Raw genomic sequence first — 21,168 nt, forward strand, 5'->3', positions numbered from 1 at the left:
GAATGTATAAAATTTTGGGTAAATTTGTGACATTTTATATACAGTACACAGTATATATGATTTTATTTGTTTTTATGATTGTATATATGAATTATGTGCAATATGTTTTTATGTTCACTAAAATAATCTATCAATTAAAGGGAGGGAAAAAAGATGCTATTGAAGTATTGGTTTTGATTTTGTACTTCTATTTAAGAGTATTCTGTTAGTGTTGAAAATATCCATCCATCCATCCATTTTCGATAAATATGTTGGGACTAAACATGCAGGCGTGTTCAGTCTGTTAAAGAGAGGATGTTGCTGTTGGCAGAAATTTACAAAAAAAAAAAATATCCATGTACCATCTTTTTGCGTATCTCGTGTTATTACCTGTATCTTATAGTCCAGTATGGCTTATCTATGACAAAAATTATTTTTTGCTCATATTTTGCTGCTGCGGCATATAGTCCTGAAAATACGGTAATATATGCAATTAAATTACATTTGGTATCTTGGAATTGGACTTGGAAACAAAACCCGGAAAGATTCTAAAAAGATAGCATGACAGCTTGAGAACTTGACCTGTCTTTCTGACAACGTGCAACTGAGTACCGAAAGCTGAAATACTGTCAAAATCAATCCTATACAACATAATGATGCACAGAAATTAACCACACAGGACCTTATATAACAAAAATGACGAATGCAAAAAAATGATGAAAGGTGACAAATAAACAACTGGACCTACTTAGACAACGATTGTTTTACATTTCCCATAATTAAATATATGTTTTGCTACTGTTTTTTTTTTTACATTGTTGCCAAAGTGTTGCTGCATTTTAAACACGGTAATGTGCAAAACACCAAAATTTGACCCCAGAATTAAAGGTGCCTCGATATGTTGTTGTTTACTTGGAAGAGGCGGTGCATCATCTCTCCTCAATTCCAGAATCAAAATCAAACTAAAAACGTGGATAAGGTTGGTGTGTATTTACTCTTGCACTGGCATTACGGGAGCGGTGAAAGGAGGTATGAATTTCTTCCGTCACAATTTTTCATCAAGTCACGTTTACCTGCTCGGGCTGGGCCGGTGTGAGAGCGTAGAATAACACTTACAAATGCATTAATGAAGGACAATAACACTTTGGGAGTGTTAAGGGTGACAAATCAACATTGTAGAATGGTTATAACTTCTAAAATACCTCAAATTCGTCAAGGTAGGGCCCCTTTAAATCTACCACAAGAGGCTTTGGCATCACAAGTCGCCTGAAGGCAGTTAGCTAGACAACGGCAACGAAGGGTGTCGGGGAAAGAGCGAAGGGAGGTAAAAAAAAAAAGGTAAGAAAAGAAAGACCCCGGCACGCTGTAGAAATGGAAGTGGATTCATCTCATGTCTATTTGCACCGTCCTCCACCTGCCCCCTCTTTTCTTCTCTGCAGCTAGCACCCAAGCCTCCCGCTGGCAGGAGTAATCTGCTCCCCTTCACACGTTGCCTGCTTGCTGTGATCACCCGCAAGCCACGAGGGGAACGGCGCGCCGCCGTCTGCGTGACAGCCAGAGGACAGCTCGGCGCTCCCCGCAGAGTCGCGCTCGAGGAAGGGAATGTGATCTCGCCGCCTGGCTATGTCAGCGCCGCTCCAGATATGATTTGCGCACCGAATTAGATCTACCTCATTGAACGCTACGCGACGACGACAGAATGAGCTACAGGCCCAAGAACTCGAAGGTGTAACTGCTCACCAGCGTTTTTCACAGGAATTAGAAATAAGGGCCCGCTTCATTTCGGCATAGTCTACGCAAAAACGTATCTAAGTTGCATTGATTCAATCGATCGTATAACTGAATTACAAATGCTATTTATTTTAACGCGTAATGTTAATTCGATGCGAATGAGTACTTTTCAATGCAAAACCTTTGCATATACTAACATATACCAAAGAGAGATTCCCGCCACAAACAAAAAATGCTAACGGGCTTAACATGCACTATATAACATGCTGAAGATAAAAACTAACACTAGCTAGCATGTTATCCATAGTCTCAAGTTCTTGGGTCAACACAAAAAAACTAATTTTGGGCATATTATCCTTAACGACAACGTTCTTACAAAGAAAGTACAATTTACAGACACTTTTGGGCCAGATTTAACAGAGACGGAAAAACCTATATGTTACCAACAATAACTGTTCTCATTAGCTAGCATGTTATCCATAGTCTCAAGTTCTTGGGTCAACAAAAAAAACAAACACATTTTGGGCATATAATACTAAATGACAACGTTCTTACAAAGAAAGTACAACTTATAGACACTTTTGGGCCAGATTTCACAGAGACGGAACAACGCTTATGTTACCGACAGTAACCTCATTAGCTAGCATGTTATCCATAGTCTCAAGTTCTTGGGTCAAAAAAAAAAAAAAAGGGCATATTATCCTAAATGACAACGTTCTTACAAAAAAAGTACAACTTATAGACACTGTTGGGCCAGATTTCACAGAGGCAGAACAACGCGTATGTTACCGCCAGTAACTGTTCTCAATAGAAAACACACCATCTTTCCTCATGATGGAATGCAATATCAAAAATGGCCAGAGGCGGCGCAAAAACAAGGATCAAGCTAAACAAAACACAAATGAATCAACTGTAAAACCTCTCCAGGCGGGCATTGCAAATTTGAAACAAAATTATGAGAGTCCCTAAGGTATTCACAATACCCCTTGCGCGGTCTTTTGTGCAATCTTTTGATCTTGACTACATAGGCGTTTCACATCAAAGAAAAAGTATTGAAGGAAGAGACCAGGGAGCTGAAATTTCACCCACAAGACCGCTTAGTTAACACACTAGGAGGCGTGAAAATAACATGTAAGAAAATAGGAAGATAATGACTCAAAAATGTCCAAAATAGCGCACAACGGATAAGCGGCGCAATTAAGTATCAATTCCGTATAAGCGCGCCCGGCAAAGCGGAGCACCTGCTCGGAATTCCCACCAAAAACGGCGCGAGACCAAATCATTTATAAACGTCCGACTGCCCCACCTTTAATCAGCAGGGAATTAATTGCCATTCCCCACGATGGGCTTTATTTATGGACACGCAGTTCCAGCTCATTCTCTCTACTCCACTTCATTAGCATGCGGCGGGTGGCACGCCAGCCCATTAGCGAAAAAGGCACAGCTGAATGAATACTGTACATCGGGTCAGCTGATTACGATGATTACACAACTTCAACGGGCGCTCGGTTAACATAATGACGCCATTTCAAAGTCCATTTCCTACCTTCATCGCAGCTGCCCGCCTTGGCCACTTCCACCGGCTTCCTCTGCACGCACGAGGACAGGCGCAGTTCGCATTCGTTCTCATAGGTGGTGCCGTCGCTCCCGCACACCGGGGAGAAGGCTTCGCCCGAACACGCCGGGCATTCGCATTTACTCTGGACGCAGCGGGCGCCCCAGGCACACACCGTGCTGCCGCAATTTTCTAGAAAGTATACATAATAAATACGTCAATAAAAGACGAGGATGCGTTGTGTCTGAAAAAAATTGCTATTAATGATGTTCCACAGCATACGAAAAATCTTGAATACATTTTTGTTTTTCAATCTGGGCTGGGCAACGAGTTATTTTGAATTAAAAATGGAAAATTTGACAAATTAACGACCGTAATTCTCTAAATATAAGGCACCCCCCGTCAAAAAAAAAAACAAAAAAAAAACTGAAGGCCAAAAGTATGGGTGCGTCCTAATAAGGGTAATTTAAAATTAATCTGTTAGCCGCATAAGCCGAGTTTTGATGCACAGATGTGCATTTCTATATCGGCCGTATTCTTACTGACAATATTTACCGCAACAGGAAGACACCAGTTGGCTGTACAACAGCAGCTCATATTAGCGGTTGTTACATTATTTTCAAAAAAAAAAAGTGAGTGGACCGAACCAACATCCGAGTCCATCCTTGCTCATATTAGCAGAGGTTACAGTATTAATAAAAGAAGCAAGCAGACCGAACCAACGTCAGAGTCCATCCTTGTTCACATATTATTCTATCATTACTAAAATGGAGAGGATCATGTAAAAGTTATGAAAATGATTTGTTTTTGCCATGTGAAGTGTCATTGTGATAAAATAAGATTTCTTTTTTTCCAGGTACTTTGGTTTTGGCATTTTTAGCTGTAAAACATTAATAGTTTTTTAGCTTAACACTTGGAAAAAAAAATAGGGGGAAAAAACAGGGGATGTATTTTTGTTGTTCTCAGACATCAGAAAAATTCATCTTTTAAACATTTTAGCTATGAAAGAAAAGTAATTTAGCCATCAAATGCATCATTGATAAAATGTTAACATTTTACTGCGAAAAATCGCACAATGGACTTTTTTGAACTCAGGATTTTATTTTTTGGCTCTATCGCCCAGCCCTAAATTATACATAATCCATTTTGAGGTATGACATGAAAAACAAAATCATACGCTACTTACTGCACTCTCCTTGGCTGACCACTCGCAGGTCCATCTGTTTTTTGCAGGCCCGCACGTGCAGCTCGCACTCGCTGTTGTAGGTGGTGCCATCGCTCCCGCATACGGGCTGGTGGGACTCCACGCACTCTGTCGCGCAAACACACTGTCCGCTTTGTGCGTCGCAGATCGCCCCGAATGAGCAGTTGCCACAGGCCTCATCTAGAAAGGGAAAAAAAGAAAAAAAAAAATCGCAATTCAGTGTACAGTTTTTTGGCCAATCTGTTGAGCTTGACATCAACGATATTTCACATCAAAGGAAAAGCATGAAGAAAGCACTAGGGAGCTGAAATTTCACCCAGATGGTGACGACGCGTCAAATTTCAACATGGCTCAACCACATAGTTTTCACGCTAGCAGGAGTGTGCCATGATTGGCTAAAATAATGCGAGAATGGTGTGGAAGAAAATGATCCAAAAATTTGTCAAAATATTACTCAAGGGGTCCAATCTTTTGATGTTCACATTATAGGCATTTCACAAAGGGAAGGCATTGAAAGAAGATACTAAGAAGCTGAAATTTTACCCAGATGGGGACAACATGTCAAAGTTCAGCATGGCACTGCCGCAAATTATTATCACACTACCAAAAGTGTGCCATCCCTTGGCTAAAATACTGCCAGAATGACGTGGAAGAAAAGGAGCCAAAAATGGTTGAAATATTGCACAAGGGGTCCAATCTTTTGATCTTCACATCAAAGGCATTGAGAGAGGACACTAGGGAGCTGAAATTTCACCCGCATGAGTGAAATGACATAACATGTCAAAGGTTAACCTGTCACAACCCCGTAGTTCATCCATTGGCTATAATACTATGAAAATATTGTGGGAAAAAATGACTTCAAATGATCGAAAACCTTCACATCAAAGGGAAACTGTTGAACCAAAGCACCAGGAAGCTGAAATTCTACTCAGATGGTGAAAACATATCAAAGGTCATGAAAATGACCCAAAAATGATCAAAACACTATGATGAAATATTTGGTGACTTATTAGTTATAGAATTTTTTACTCGCTTGACAACACTACAAAAAATAAAAGAAATACGATTTTTTTTTTCCCACTGGTATAATATTATTTCGATTGGGATCTAAGGACAGGGAGGGAAGAACAAGATAAGCCCGGGAACTCCCTCAAGCAAGATTGGCAACAATGAAGACACTTGGAACTACCTGGGCATCTATAATAAGACCAAACTGGTAAAAGTTTTGTAATTTCTGAGAACAAACAAAACCCATTCCATTAATCAGTCCATAGAGAAAAAAAAAAAAACCCGTGGCCAGGTGGCTCCTTTTGATGTTAGCCTGAAACAGCTAATTATTGATCTTGATGGGTGCTTGGATATTATCGCCACTCGTTTTGAGGATCTGTATCCGTGGTTAAAAAAAAAAAAAATCGGAGGAAGGTATACATAAATGCCGTTTCTATTTTAAGATGTTACATTTCTGAGAAAATGAAGATGTCAAACAATAATTTGGGATCGCGCAGAAGTTGGCTCCTGCTGACAACAACTATTTATGCGTCCATTGGCTTGTCCTGCATGGACTCAGAAGCCCAGAAGCAGCAGAACAAATTGTCCTGAAATAAACTCTTTGTTGGAACATCTACGCCAACAAGTTTGAGAGCGCTGCTGAGACTGCTTCAATTATGACACTCTTCTTATTGCGTCGTTAAAGCAACATTTAATAGTGGCTGAAATCTTTTTCGGCGTGCCGTGAACCTCGCGATATTGCATTCATCTTTCAAATTGCTATATATCAGATTTTAGGCAATCCTTTTTAATGGCTTTTACATTACACAGGAAAGTTGCAATTTACAGTTGTGAGACATGCCGCGGAGTGTGTGTGTGTTTCATCGACTTTAATAAAGGTCAAATGATACGCTACCGTATTTTCCGCACTATGAGACGCACCGGATTATAAAGGGCACCTTCTATGAAGGGTCTATTTTAAAAATGTTTCATATATAAGGCGCACCGCATTATAAGACGCATAGAATAGCAGCTACGGTTGCGTTATCCATCCACTAGATGGTGCTAAACTAAAGGGAATTGGTCAGCGTCTCCTCTCGGAGATGCCGGTCTGTTATCGGTCGGCCTCACTCGTTTCAAAACGGCGGATCGGTAAAGCTTTGTTCGATCGTGAGTGGTTACAAAAACATATTTCTAGTGCATTTTACTGCTTAATTTTGAAAGTTGAAAGGGTTAGCCATGTTGTCCCAAGATTACTAGTGATGTTAAAGAGAGAAGATGATTTATATGGAAACGAAACTGGGGATAACCAAGAAATACGAAGCTAGCCTAGCCTAGGCTAACCTTACTAGGGACTTTGGGCATAACAAGCGGCACTCAAAGGTATCCTTTCTGTATTTTTTCGTGATGATGTTTTCTGATTGTATACATGTATATTATATATACGTAGCGCTTACTATACTATTTTGGTACCAATTTTGAATATGTATGTACAATGTTGATGTGTTTACCTGGGGTTCCAAACGCATTAGCTATTTAACATAGGTTTGGATCGCCCGCCATACGGTGAATACGTCTTACCAGCCCAAACGCGGAACGGATTCATCTCGTAACACGGGGGCCCACTGTAAATATATATAATCATTTAAGATCTTGTAAATGACATGATATGACTTCATCATCCAAAATAATGTGATTCAAAAACATATAGGTAGAAAAATGTGGCTTATGCGGGAATAAGTCGACCTCCCCAATATGGGCGGGAAAAAAAACGGACTTGTACGCGGAGAAATACGACAAGTGTAAAATTAGAATCTATCACTACCTTGGTTTTCGGGGACATAAACCTGATTTTGTGATCACGCATCACATACATTGAAATTCAAGATGGCTGCGGTTATATCTACTTGTAGGTGAGCGTGGCCATGAATCAGGAAATGATGTGGGTGAGAGTTGCGGGTTATCGGGCGCGTATCCCGATAGCGGGCTGGCCTTTTTATCAGGCGCTTTGGCCCTGAGCCGCCTCTCCACCAGGACTGATCCTCACTCCGAAATGCGCGGCAAACACATCAGATTGAAGGGCGCCCACCGTTTACGGGATGAGCAGTCGGACGCCTTTTCAGTATTTTCACCGTGATCGCTTGCTTGTCAGGCCTATTTCCGCGTGTTGTTTTTTTCGCTAATTTGGGAAAACGTGTCCACAGCTCACGCCTCAGATAAAATAGAAAAGAAAAAAATAACAGAGAGGCAATCAGAAGAGAGCAACTGCTGAAAAAGCCAGACAGATCACGTCGTTTTCACCTTTCTTTGAAAAAACGACTGGAAACACTCACTTTAGTTTCGTTTAAACTTAAAATAAAAAAAATAAAAATCTCTTTGAAACTCTAATATTCATCCGAATGGACGACTATGAAAATATTGTACACTAGCAAGTTGTACAGTACAGCGCAGCCAATAGGAGAGCAGGACATTGAATGTGAGGGATTTGGACCAATGGGAGGACAAGATACTGCTGCAGCGGTATGGCGCGTTTAATGTGTGTGGGAATTTCAAGTTTTCTTCAGGGGCATGCAAGTTATTCCTCGTATATTGATGTTTTTCTCATATTTACAGGCAAAAATTTGTCAGAATTTTTACTCTTCAAGTGAATATTTTGTAAACGGAAGTATTTAGGGTATCACGTGTGCTGAAGCCTCAGGTAATGACCAATCACTGATGATTCATCGAATGAAGGTCACATGACCAGGAGGTGAGCCATGATTGGCCGTTACCCAAGGCTTGAGCACAGGTGATGACATTGTCAGTCAACATTTTTTTTTTAAATGTGTTAAATGCACAAGAAAAAATGTCAGAAAAATCAACAAAATATTAAGGTAACTTTTTTTTTTTGCCAAAAAATTGCTAAATTGATACTTGAAGCAAGTTATGCGCAAGCTATGAATGTTTAGTTGATGCCATAACTTGTTTTAAATCAGAATTCATTATTTTTGTCTTTTTGTCTTAAGGATTTAAAAAAGAAAAATCATACAATCAAATTGATTGTATGATTGTTTTGTATGTTTTATGTTTTGTACAAATGTTTTATGGCTTTATTTCTTGGATTATAATCGATTATATGCCCAGATTGTTTGACAAAAATAGAGATTCAACAACTCCATCTCACAAATTAATAATTGTGGTTTAATATATATATATATATATATATATATATATATATATATATATATTTATAAAATTATTATCTCAAGTGCATATTTTTTAATATTTATATATATATATATATATATATATATATATATATATATATATATATATATATATATATATAATAATAATAATTATTATTATTATTATTATCTCAAGTGCATAATTTTTTAATACCTGGTCGAAGTATTTGACAGTATTTTATTGTTTTTCCTTGTACACTAAAGACACGTATTTGAAATAAAATGATCAACATAATTAAAATTGCTAATCGCGGTCCGCACAAGGGAAACGTAAACGCCACAACGACGGGTAGACCGAGCCCCCTGTCAATATTTTGCCTGACCCATACTTATTAACAAATAAAAACATCGCTCGGATTCTCTGCGGTTCGCTCCTCTTCATTATTTATCCCTCGGCATATTTCCTCACGGCGTTGCTGCGACAAATATACCGCACTTTCCTGCGTGCGTCATTTTTAAAAGCAGCGGGAGAGGAGAAAAAAAATCCGGCGTGGCGCCGGTTGTTATTTTTTCCTATTCTCACATCATTCGGGCGCCGCGACTCAATTTGTTGGGCAAAAGCCGTTGGAAGGAGCCCGTTCCTAAGGTGACTGTTATATCCAGCCGAGGCGTCTATTAACCGAGCGCGCCTGTCCTAGCCCGCCGGGACAAGGTGACGAGGTCGCCCGCCGCTAAAAATGCCACAGGGGAGTAGATTTAAGGGGGCGGCTGGGAACGGGGAGTCGAAATCTTAAGAATAATAACGAATGTCACTCATATTGCTATCGGGTTGCACCCCAGTCAAACCAATAACCCGCGCTTTTATTTATTTATTTTACCGCCCTTGGGGGTGGAAATACAATCATATTGGAGTCCCACGTGTACACGTATGAAGCAGGCTGCATAAAACCATATATATATATATATATATATATATATATAGTGTGCCGTATAATCCTGTGCGCCTTATACAGTGCATGAAAAGTGAGTTTTCAATTTTTGGGGGCCAAAAATTGTCATGTAATCCTTACATTTTTATCACTGAATTTTCGGTATAAAAGTATTTTTTACAATTACTGCTTTTGTAACAGTTTGAAGATTTGATATGCTGTATGGGCTCCAATTTTGAAGCACTTTCAATGTATATTTTGCAAAAGAAAGTTCAATTTCAGACACTGGTTTTAAATCGATAAAACAATATACTTTAAGGGTTTTGATGAAATAAAAAAATTAATCAAGTGTCATTTTTAATTGAGTGATAATTATATTCTTTGAAACCTTTGACTCATCTTGGACTTGGTCTTTTAACATCATCAAGAGATATTTTTTTTCCCCATTGTTTTTTTTCTGAATCTCTATTAATACATTTTGACTGATATATCAGATCGTTTTGTTGACATTCCCTTCGGTGCAGCTCCATCTAGTGGATCCATAACGCAACCCCAGCCACTACTGAAGCTTCTATTCTATGCACCATTTGATGCAGGGTTAGGGTTAAGGTTAGGTGCACCCGATATACAAAAAACATTTTAAAATGGGCCGTTCATCCAGCGTGCTCTCTCTCTCTCTCTCTCTCTCTCTAAAAAAAAAATATACATATATATATATATGTATATGAACTGGTTCAGGGTTGTATGAAAATGGCAGCGTCCATTTAATACGGCTCCTCCCTTTCTGCCTCATAAACACAGTTTGCAGAGGAAATAGCCTGAAATAATTAGCGAGGATTACAGGGAATAATTTGCAATTGTGCCGAACGAAGCTGTGCAAACGGCCCAAAAATAAACTCGCACGATCACAGATGGCTAATTCCTGGCCGGCCAACGGCGCGGCATTTTTGACGGCCAAAAAGCAAAAAAAATCAACTAACCGCTGGAATGGATTTCTCCCGGGGCCTTCGCTCTGTCTGATAAATAATTATCCAATCATCCATTGGCGTGCAGACGCATACTATTTACCTGTTGGGGCCGCGCCATTTGTGTCGACCTGTCAGCCTATCAGAGAGGCTTTTCACTTCTTGTTGCCACGATACCAGAGAAACGCGTTTTAATAATAGAGCGCCGTCGATGGAATATGAGCAACTCTACCCAGGCAGTAATCCATGTTAGACATCAGCAAAAGAATCCTCTATTTACTCCGAGAGGGGCCAAACTCAAATCTGTCTTTTATGTCGCAAAACAAGCGGTCGGGCGGGCGAACAAAGCGCGTCCAAACCTAAGGCCATCCCGCACCTGAAAAATGAGCATAATCCAGAAGTATGGATCACTCCGACCGGCCTTATTCCCTGAAATATTCCTTTCAAAATATGCACGGCAAAAATCCATCACGGTAAAATGCCGCCAACGGGATATCGAGCGAGGGGAGCCGGAGGGGAGGGCGGCGCCGTACTTTCGCTCGCCGTACGCGCGCGCGTGTAAGTAAAAGGACGAGAAAAAAGCCAAAGAAAGAAAATACTCAATCACCGATGGCGCCCGCGGGATAATTGGCCTGCCAAGATGGCATCGAGAGTATTCGCTGAGTGGCTTTAACAAGCTGTAAATCTCTTCTCGGGACTGCGTGTCTGCAAAGTGGATCCGTAGATATTTGTTCTACTCGAAGCGCCATTGTCCCCGGCGTGCTAATGATTAGCTGATGCGCAGACACAGTCAGATAATGCCAAGTGACTCATGTAGCCAATTACGCACGAGTGCGATCCGTGTCCTCTTTGATTGGGACTAAAGTGCAACGGCGCACTTAAAGGTCAGGGTGGGAATTGGGTTGCGGGAAAGGCTGAGAGTGGAGGCTTTGACCTACATTAGAGGACGTGGGGCTTATATTTCAGAATGCATTTGAAAAAGTGAGTTGTGATGCAACACCATCAGAGGAAATACTCTGTGTTGATGTTTCGGTTTAAAAAAAATCAAATTTTCATCCATTTTAATTTGAACATAAGTATTAAATCAGACAAGTAATAATTTAAAGGTTTTTTTTAACTCTTCAGTGCCGTGGATGGGAATTCTCATCTCTTAAAATAGTCGTAACAAGAAAAAAAATCATGCAATTCTCATCAAAGACGTTTTTCTTTAAAGGGACAGTGTGTAAGATTTTGAGCGTTGTTCATTACGGCCAGCAGGAGGTGCTGCGGGTGCCGCATTTACCATAGCTATAACAAACATGGCCGCCTACGGAGAAGTGCCACCTCCCATGTAATACAATTTCATGATAAATAGACCAATGATTATATTTAAAATATCCATGTGGTCATTAAGAACATATTCATTTGCAAGTTTTGGAAATTTACAATTGATTCCTTATAAATGAAAAACGGCCTCAATCTAATGTTTTCTTTGAACTGCCATGATCTATGGAACCGCTAAAGTCTTATAATCGTGTTTTTATAAAGTTCACCCAAATTGCAATTTAAAAAAAAAAGAGAGGTCGACTTGTACTCAGAGAAATCCCGTAAATGTCACAATTAACTCATTCAATGCCAAAGACGGATTTTTACGAATCTATGAGGATGCGTGGATTACGTCATGTGTTTTCACAAAACCAGGCTTATGCCTCCAAAAATGAAAATGGAGCTATTGTTATAATCTAATTATTTACCTTAATCTCTTTAAAATGAAACACAATACGCGGAGATAGCTCAAAAACTGACAGTTACAGAAATTTGAATGCTGCCAAGTTGAATTCCCAAAGGAGAAAAACGAGTTTAAAGTGTTGGCACGTTCATGTATTAATGGCGAGCATGGGGTCGATTACAACTTTAAACTTTTGGCTGCCGGGAAATCAAAGTCGAGAGCTTAAAGAGCTTGTTCTTGGATGAATTCCCAAATTCTGATTCTGACTGGCGTTTGTTTTTTGTTTTTTTTTCTCCAAATTCAGGAACTCAATAACAGCCATCAGGTACGTAACGTGTAGGAGCGTCCGTATTTCGCGGTAAGAAGCGGGCACTCACCGCAAGGTCCTTTATGCTTGATGTGAATGTTTTTTTGCAGGGCGCAGCCCATGGCTCGCATCTCGCAGGGGCTGCCGTAACTGCCGCCGTCAGAACCGCACACCGGGTCCGACGTTTGGGGGCAGGCCTCCGGGCATTCGCACACCGGCTCCTCGTTTTTCACCACGCAAACTGCGCCGTGGTGGCACGCCTTATCCAAGCAGGGGCTCGGCGTGTCCAGATCTGAAGACCAATAACCCAAAAGACAAAAAATTAGAACCCGACAATATCGGAGGGGGGATTGGTGATTTTGGACGGAGGTTGGAGAATAGTCTCGGCTTCGAATCGGCCAAATTTGGAGTACGTTGACATTGAGAACTTCAAAACGAATTTCGAAGTCGGGGGAGGAAATATAATCAGCCGATACCGCGCCATTTCCTGTGACGCCTCACCTTCCTGTCAATTGTTTCCCGACTATGTACCCTGACTCTTTGAGGATTCTACTCCAACCGGCGGCACCGAGAAAAGCCAAGACACAGAAAAAAAAAGCTGCCCTGTGGCACGGCGGAGATGAAAAAGCTTCCGAACAATGGCCGGGGTACCAAGTAAAACGTCGGGATTAATTGACATTCCCTGCGTGCCCCTTCAAAGGCCGCCATTTGCATCTCAGCACGAGCCGCCGCTTCAACCAAAGACAGTAAAACATATAGAGAACGGTCAGAAATAATACCAAAAAATTAATAACGAGGAAAAGAAAGAAGAAAGAGACTGGCGCTTAATAATTTAAAAACGGCAAGCTCCTGGGCAGAGGCAGATATGAAATGTGAACATCACAGAGAGGTGTCGGCTCCAGTCTCTCGCCGCTTACGCTCCGGCGCGGCTTCATTAAAATGAAGACTGGATTCTGCGCCGACAGCTCTCAGAAGATGGGCGTGGGCGGGGCGGACGCGACCCCGGTTGATCGGGGGAGCAGGAAACCCGAATGGTCGTTTGATCGGAGGCTGCCGCCCCGACTCAATCAATTCTTTCAAAACTTACGAGTCAATGGAAGTATTAGATTGAGGTCGGACGGCAGGCGCGCTCCCGCATTATGAATGAGTACGCGAGAGGCCACTTTCATCGGAGCCTTCGGCATTGAGGGATGGAGCTCTCTGCCGAACGTGGGGCGTCTACGGGTCAGAGTGGCAAATAAATCTGGATGAAAAATTGTCTGTGAAGCCAGAGCGACTCAAGTCTTCATTTTCTGTTCGAGTTCTTCTTTGGTGATTTTGTTCGAAGGGGCGGCGGGAGGCTGTCTGTAGTCCAATAGATGATTGAGCATGAGCATACTTGGGAGTCCTACGATTGATTAATGCTGCATTTGAAGTTGTGTATATGCGCTGGTCCGTTTTACATTTTTATTGGTCCGTCATTTACATTCAACCAGGATATCCTTCCGTCTCCGTTGGTCTGAATTTTCTTTATAGTTGATCGAAGTTATAATTGTCGGTCCGTTGCACCGCGATCAACCTAAAAGCTGCACTTAGGCTTTGGATCAGTCATTCCATTTTTCAAATAAAAACTGCACCACTGCCTTGGGTTCATCGCTCCGTCATACGACTAATAACCGCTCATTTGTCTTTGGTACGTCATCATCAAAAGTACCCCTGATAACGGAACTTACGCCTTGAATTTGTCGCTCCGTCTTCCGACTAATAACCGCTCTTTTGACTTTGTTAAGTCATCGTCAAAACTACACCTCATAACTGAACTTTCGCCTTGGGTTCATCGCTCCGTCATACGACTAATAACCGCTCTTATGTCTTTGGTACGTCATCATCAAAAGTACCCCTGATAACGGAACTTACGCCTTGAATTCGTCGCTCCGTCATCCGACTAATAACCGCTCTTTCGTCTTTGTTAAGTCATCGTCAAAAGCACACCTAATAACTTCACTTCTGCCTAGCGTTCGTCGCTCCGTCATCCGACTGATAACCGCTCTTTCGTCTTTGTTAAGTCATTGTCAAAAGTACCCCTGATAACGGAACTTATGCCTTGAATTTGTCGCTCCGTCATCCGACTAATAACCGCTCTTTCGTCTTTGTTAAGTCATCGTCAAAAGCACACCTAATAACTTCACTTCCGCCTAGCGTTCGTCGCTCCGTCATCCGACTAATAACCGCTCTTACGTCTTTGTTAAGTCAACGTCAAAACTACACCTCATAACTGAACTTTTGCCTTGGGTTCATTGCTACGTCATCCGACTAATAACCGCTCTTTCGTCTTTGTTAAGTCATCTTCAAAAGTACCCCTGATAACGACACTTCTGCCTTGGGTTCGTCGCTACGTCATATGACTAATAACCGCTCTTTTGTCTTTGGTACGTCATCATCAAAAGTACCCCTGATAACGGAACTTACGCCTTGAATTCGTCGCTCCGTCATCCGACTAATAACCGCTCTTACGTATTTGTTAAGTCATCGTCAAAACTACACCTCATAACTGAACTTTCGCCTTGGGTTCATCGCTACGTCATCCGACTAATAACCGCTCTTTCGTCTTCGTTAAGTCATCGTCAAAAGTACCCCTGATAACGGAACTTACGCCTTGAATTTGTCGCTCTGTCATCCGACTAATAACCGCTCTTTCGTCTTTGTTAAGTCATCGTCAAAAGCACACCTCATAACTTCACTTCTGCCTTGGGTTCATCGCTACGTCATCCGACTAATAACCGCTCTTTCGTCTTCGTTAAGTCATCGTCAAAAGTACACCTGATAACTTCACTTCCGCTTTGGGTCCGTCATTCCGTTTTTCAATTAAAACTGCACTGCCACCTTTGTTACGTCACAAGCACGCCGTGGCACTTCTGCCTTGGATCTGTCGCTCCGTCAACCACCTAAATATTAGTTCTGTCTTGGGTTTGTCGGTCAGTCATACAACGAATAACCACACATCTGCCTTGGTTGCATCATCTCCACAAGCGCACTTATAAACCGCGCATCCGCTTGGGGTTCGTTGCTCCCAGATACAACTATTAACCGCACTTTCGTCCAAGTTACATCATCACCACAAGCATACCTAATAACTGCACCTGTGTCTTGGGTCCATCGTTCCGTCTTTCAACTAAAAACTGCTCTTACACTTTCATGAAGTCATCATCACAAGGACACCTAATAACTGCACTTCTGCCTCGGGTCTATCATTCCATCATCCAACTTATGACTGCGCTTTCGCTGAGGCTCAGATAATTGCCTACAAAATAGCCACGGTTAGCTTGCTGCTTGGTTTAACGACGTCAAAGTCACAAAAATACCAGTCATCGAAACAGAGAATCCGTTGGTAACAAACTGCTCACCTCTGGCGATTTAAGACTCATATGATTGCCTACAAAATAGCCACGGTTAGCTTACTGCTTGGTTTAACGATGTCAAAGTCACAAAAATACCAGTCATCGAAACAGAGAATCCGTTGCTAACAAACTGCTCACCTCTGACGATTTCAACGGATGAATACAACGGACTTAAGATACCGCTCTGTTATGCTTAGTTTAGCGTTTCTATAAGTTTTATTTTCATTTTAGTGGCTTGCTGGAAAAACGGGCATCTGTGTCAGGGACGGATCAACGCACAGTCCGTAACTTTTTCACCGCCAGACCAGTAAAAATAGATCTTTGACATCTATGGCCGTCAATGGGACGAAAAGATTTTCAACAATTTTTCAAGGACGTTTTAAAAACGCAATGAAATTATCGTTGATCTCCTCAGAGTTTCTAGTCCTGAGAATTCACTGGGATTCTGCAAGAAAAATGGTAAATGAGGAAAAAGGACAAATTATTTGGTTTACTTGGGGGAAAATAGTCGTCACGCGATGAATGTAATTTGTAAATTTTTGATATCCTGTGAGAAATGTAAATCTAACAAAGTGTTAATCATTAGTTAAAATGCCACAGTACACTGACTGAAATTCTTTTGGGCTTTCTGAGTTTATTTTGGATGTCCTTGAGAGACACCAGAGCGCTGCACATAAACACGTAAGCTGTTTATAGCACAAGTTGAATTCAGGCTAGCCTGGAATACAAATGACTCCTGTGCGAACCCGTTTCAAAAGCGTGCAAGCTTAAGCTTAACTTGGGCCCGTGCAAAAGTTCACCAGCCAAAGTCGCGAGCGAGCGAGCGCAGCCTGCGATAACGCCGTTGTCTCCGTTGCACACATGTAAAAAAAAAAAGAGAAGATAAAAGTATTTCTATCCCAAACTGTTTTTATCACACACTTCTTCCTGAGGGCAAAATTTCCGCCTGATTTATTAATGGGAGAGCATGTTAAGGACAGAAAAAAAAGAAAATAAAGCGAGACGGCTCTCCCCGAGTGTAAAAATTGGCGCTGCACACAAAAGAAACTGAAGATTTATTTCTTTTTTTTCCCCTCGGTAGAAGCTGTTTGGATGTGCTGGACGTGGTCCTGTGGGATGGGATTCTTAATTTTTTCCCTCTCAAAGCCTTAACTCCAGCGCCTCATGCATGTATCTGTGTTTCTGTCACAGAATGAACCAAAGCAGCTAAGTTATTTATTCATGAAAGCGAGGGTAACGTGACAGCTGAATGGGAACATCTGCACGGTTATATACTTTGCTACTTCAGCCGAGGCGTTGTTGTTGTCCCATGTTGACGCTGATGGAAATTCAGAAAGACTTCTGCTCCACGTTATTGAATATTTTTAGACTTGATTATAATCAGAGACGTTACATTTCGCATTCAGGTCTATTGCAAATCCATTTTTCCCAATCACTGTTTATCAAGACGTTGTTGTTTATTAAGTACAATCACGAGAGGGGGATTGATGTTGAACTCACCAAACCTTTTGAAACCGATTAATATATATAATTAAAATACAATATAAATAAAAATACCCTTTGCAAAACATTTGTCTGAATAATTTATGTCTGAATTTTGAAGGAGTTGGAACGAATTAGGGCATTTACATGGAAAACACGTCTTTCCTTAAAGATACTGTGAAATTTCTTCCAGAACCAAGTAATTTTCTAAGTAGAGGTATGTACTACTGTGTACATATACATATATATATATATATATATATATATATATATATATATATATATATATATATATATATATATATATACCCTTTGCAAAACATTTGTCTGAATAATTTATGTCTGAATTTTGGAGGGGTTGGAACGAATTAGGGCATTTACGTGGAAAACACGTCTTTCTTTAAAAGATACTGTGAAATTTCTTACAGATCCAAGTAATTTTCTAGGTAGATGTATGTACCACTATATACATATACATATATATATATATATATATATATATAAATACCCTTTGTAAAACATTTGTCTGAATAATTTATGTCTGAATTTTGGAGTGGTTGGAACGAATTAGGGCATTTACGTCTTTCCTTAAAAGATACTGTGAATTTTCTTCCAGAACCAAGTAATTTTCTAAGTAGAGGTATGTACCACTGTGTGTGTGTGTGTATATATATATATATATATATATATATATATATATATATATATATATATATGTAAACATATGTATGTATATATATATATATATATATATATATTAGAGGTGCAGTTTTAACTGCGATATTTTTGCTCAAGGTTCTGATAGCATGAGAAAAAACTAATGGCGGCACATGCATATTTGCGCACTTGTTCCCGCTGCGACTGCGTAAATAACCTGTATAATCAGAGGTTCTGTTCTAAAGACTTTCCGGCCTTGGAATTGCACTTGGGAAATGGCACTCCATAATAAGTCCATAATAATAATAAAGCGGCAACCAAGTAGGAAAACACGCAAACCAGGCAAGAGGGGATAATGCAGTCCCATTAAACTCCCTTAACGTGTTGCCAAATTGCTAGGGGAATATTTAGGTAAGTGCTGCTCAATTCATGCATAAGTAATCGGACTCCAAGCTCAACCCTGAGGGTCCAGGTGGAAATCCAAACGCTTCCTGTCGGTATTATGCAGGCGGCGGAATCGGCACATCCCGGCCGACCGGCTGAGGGAAGTACCTTCCGAGGCCATTCCGAGCCAGCGTTCCGGTGGGACGCAGCCAATCGGCGTTGAGCACCGGCACCTCGTCTGGGTTTTTTAACTTGCCGGCCTTTGATGGAAATCCCTCAGCCCATTTTGCGTTGAAAGACATTCGCGCGTGATTTCGGTGAAGGAAAAGGCTCTATTAGCATGACGGAGAAGAAATACCCTGTGGGATATGTCCATATTCTCCTGAATACTTATGAAGGGCAAGGGTGTCTTTCAGCTAAGACCATTTTGCATTTTAAGTGTATTACGGGCCACATTTTTTTACACTTTTGATTTGAATGTATCAATCCCGCCGAGAAATCAGGTGATCAGGAAAAATACATTTTTCCTTTTTCATGATTCTTAAGGCTTCATTTTTTATTTTTTTGCAGAGCGGTTTTATAAGTTATTGACTTCATTTGAGGAGCAATTTCAAATTTTGTGGAACTTTTTTCTCGCAGGTTAATCCCAGTGACCCGAAGCAACGTTTTTATTTTTTCAATAAACAATAAGAAAAGTACATTATCAACAATTGTTGATAGTAAATTTCAGACTACAATGTGCAATTTTTTCCCTCATGGTTTGAGCCCTGCAGTTTATAATCCAGTGCGGCGTATCTGCAGTTTTTCTCACTCGCCACCAGGGGGCCATTCACCATTAAAGCAAATGTGTGTACGAATATACAGAACTGAAAAGATGCAAATCAATGGCAGTGTTCAAAAAGAGTTTTAAAAATGTATATAAAAATTAAATTGAATAAGATCTTGTATAAAAGTTTCTCACGACAGATATATGAATATACGTACGATGGTTTATATGAATTAGATACAACATGTTTGTAGGTTTATATGTTCAATAAAATAGGTTAAATGTGTATAATTTGAACAAATCAATCAATCGAAGGGAGACAGAAGAGGACACAGTTGGAGTATTGATTTGGAGTTAGAACTGCTATTTTACTCTGCAATATTTTGTCGGTGTCATGTTGAAAATATGTTTTTGCTAAACATGCAGGGATGTTGACAAGAGGATGTTACGTTCCACAAATCATCTTTATTCTTAGTTTCTAGAGTTTGACTGACTTATCTGATTGTTTTGTTGACGCTCCCTTTAGCGCAGCTCCATCTAGTGGATGCATAACGCAACTGTAGCTTCTATTCTATGCACAATACAATGCGGGTCACCCTATGAATGAAAACTGTTTCATAATAGGCCGATCATTAAAGGCGCATCTTATAATCCGTATAATACTGCCGAAAATACGGTAAACGTCCGTTTATTCCGTAATAGTTTGAAACGTCAAACTGCACTTGAATGCACCGTATGTCACGTCAGCAGCGACCGGAGACTTGAATGTGTCAAGCTGATCGTAACGCGAGCAGCGCTCCGGGAAAAAACTTCAAAATAAAAGCTTGATAAAGGTATTGCATTGACGTCCATGTTTGAAGTTGGCTAGCGTAGCTCGTTGAAGTTGTGTTATGTTGACGCGGCGCTTGACATGACCCCTCCTACTCTTCCCCGTCCTCCGACAGCTGCCGGAAGCACGGCGATCGCTGGTACAGCGCACCGGTTTTTCTTTTCACTTATCGTTTGCCTATTGAATCACAAGTCAAAAAGTCAACAAAATGTGCTTAGTGAAGCGAGAAGTGAAAGTGCAATCAAATTAAAGCAAATTTGCAAAAGTTGGGCTTTGCTTGATTTCATCAGCATGTGGCAAGCTAAGTCACCGGTGACACCCCGCTGACCCAAATAATCTCAGCAATTTCTGCTTGCGGAGGATCGCCCGAAGCCTTCGCCGAGCGGACCGGCAGCCTGCCTGCCGTCAATCTGCTTCCCGCCGCACTTCCTCAAATTAACTTGATTAGGAACAACAAGACTCGGGGCTGACGTACGCACTCGAAGCTCGGCGGCGGCTCGGCGGTTCAATCGCCTCATTTGCGGAGCCTCGCGGGATGACTCTTGGATACAAATGAGCACCGGTCACAATTTAAGGTGGCTAGCGGTAGGCGTTAGCCTACGGGCTTAATATAGCAAACTTGCATGCGGAATCCACAATTTTCTCAGTACGTTTGGAGATCAATCTGATTCTTCAAATAGAATAATAAAATACAGAATGGAGGTTAGACTGTGGGTATCTGATGCAACTCAGAGGATTGGATTCAATCAGCACTTGATGAAATATACAAAATGCTTGGACTTAGCTTTGAAAAATATATGACTGGTTTTAATAGGCAGATACTCGTGTGCAGTAATTAAATACCGTAGTTTTCGGTATATAAGCCGCGGCAGGAAAAATTATGCTAAAAACAGACCAGGATAAGGCGCGACATACTTTAAGGTCGTAAAGGTCAGATATTTACGCTGAAAGATGATAGTGGGTTTTTTTCGTTTATTTAAAACTATTTTTTAAATGCCTGCTTACAGAATCATCCCATCTTGAACAAACTCAACAAACCTCCCTGTTTAGCACCAACACATGTATAGAAACTAGATGAATGGATATTTTCAACAGAAGAGTTAAACAGCAGTTCAAAGTCAAAATCATTATTTTTGATATT

General features: G+C 40.8%; 1 protein-coding gene across 5 annotated transcripts in view; it reads right to left on the reverse strand.

Annotated features, from left to right (window-relative positions):
* agrn (agrin) overlaps nucleotides 1-21,168 on the reverse strand; it is a 294,106-nt gene that overhangs the window by 103,199 nt on the left and 169,739 nt on the right. For all 5 annotated transcript variants that reach the window (XM_088403131.1, XM_088403140.1, XM_088403158.1 and 2 more), the window contains 3 exons: nucleotides 12,603-12,824; nucleotides 4,452-4,649; nucleotides 3,257-3,457 (listed from right to left, as the gene is read on the reverse strand). In XM_088403131.1, the coding sequence (XP_088259257.1) occupies nucleotides 3,257-3,457; nucleotides 4,452-4,649; nucleotides 12,603-12,824 (621 nt within the window). The remainder of the gene's footprint in view (nucleotides 1-3,256; nucleotides 3,458-4,451; nucleotides 4,650-12,602; nucleotides 12,825-21,168) is intronic.

Source organism: Hippichthys cyanospilos, chromosome 2 (genome assembly GCF_059441005.1).
Source record: "Hippichthys cyanospilos isolate Australia breed blue-spotted pipefish chromosome 2, RoL_Hcya_1.0, whole genome shotgun sequence".
NCBI classification, from domain to species: Eukaryota; Metazoa; Chordata; class Actinopteri; order Syngnathiformes; family Syngnathidae; genus Hippichthys; species Hippichthys cyanospilos.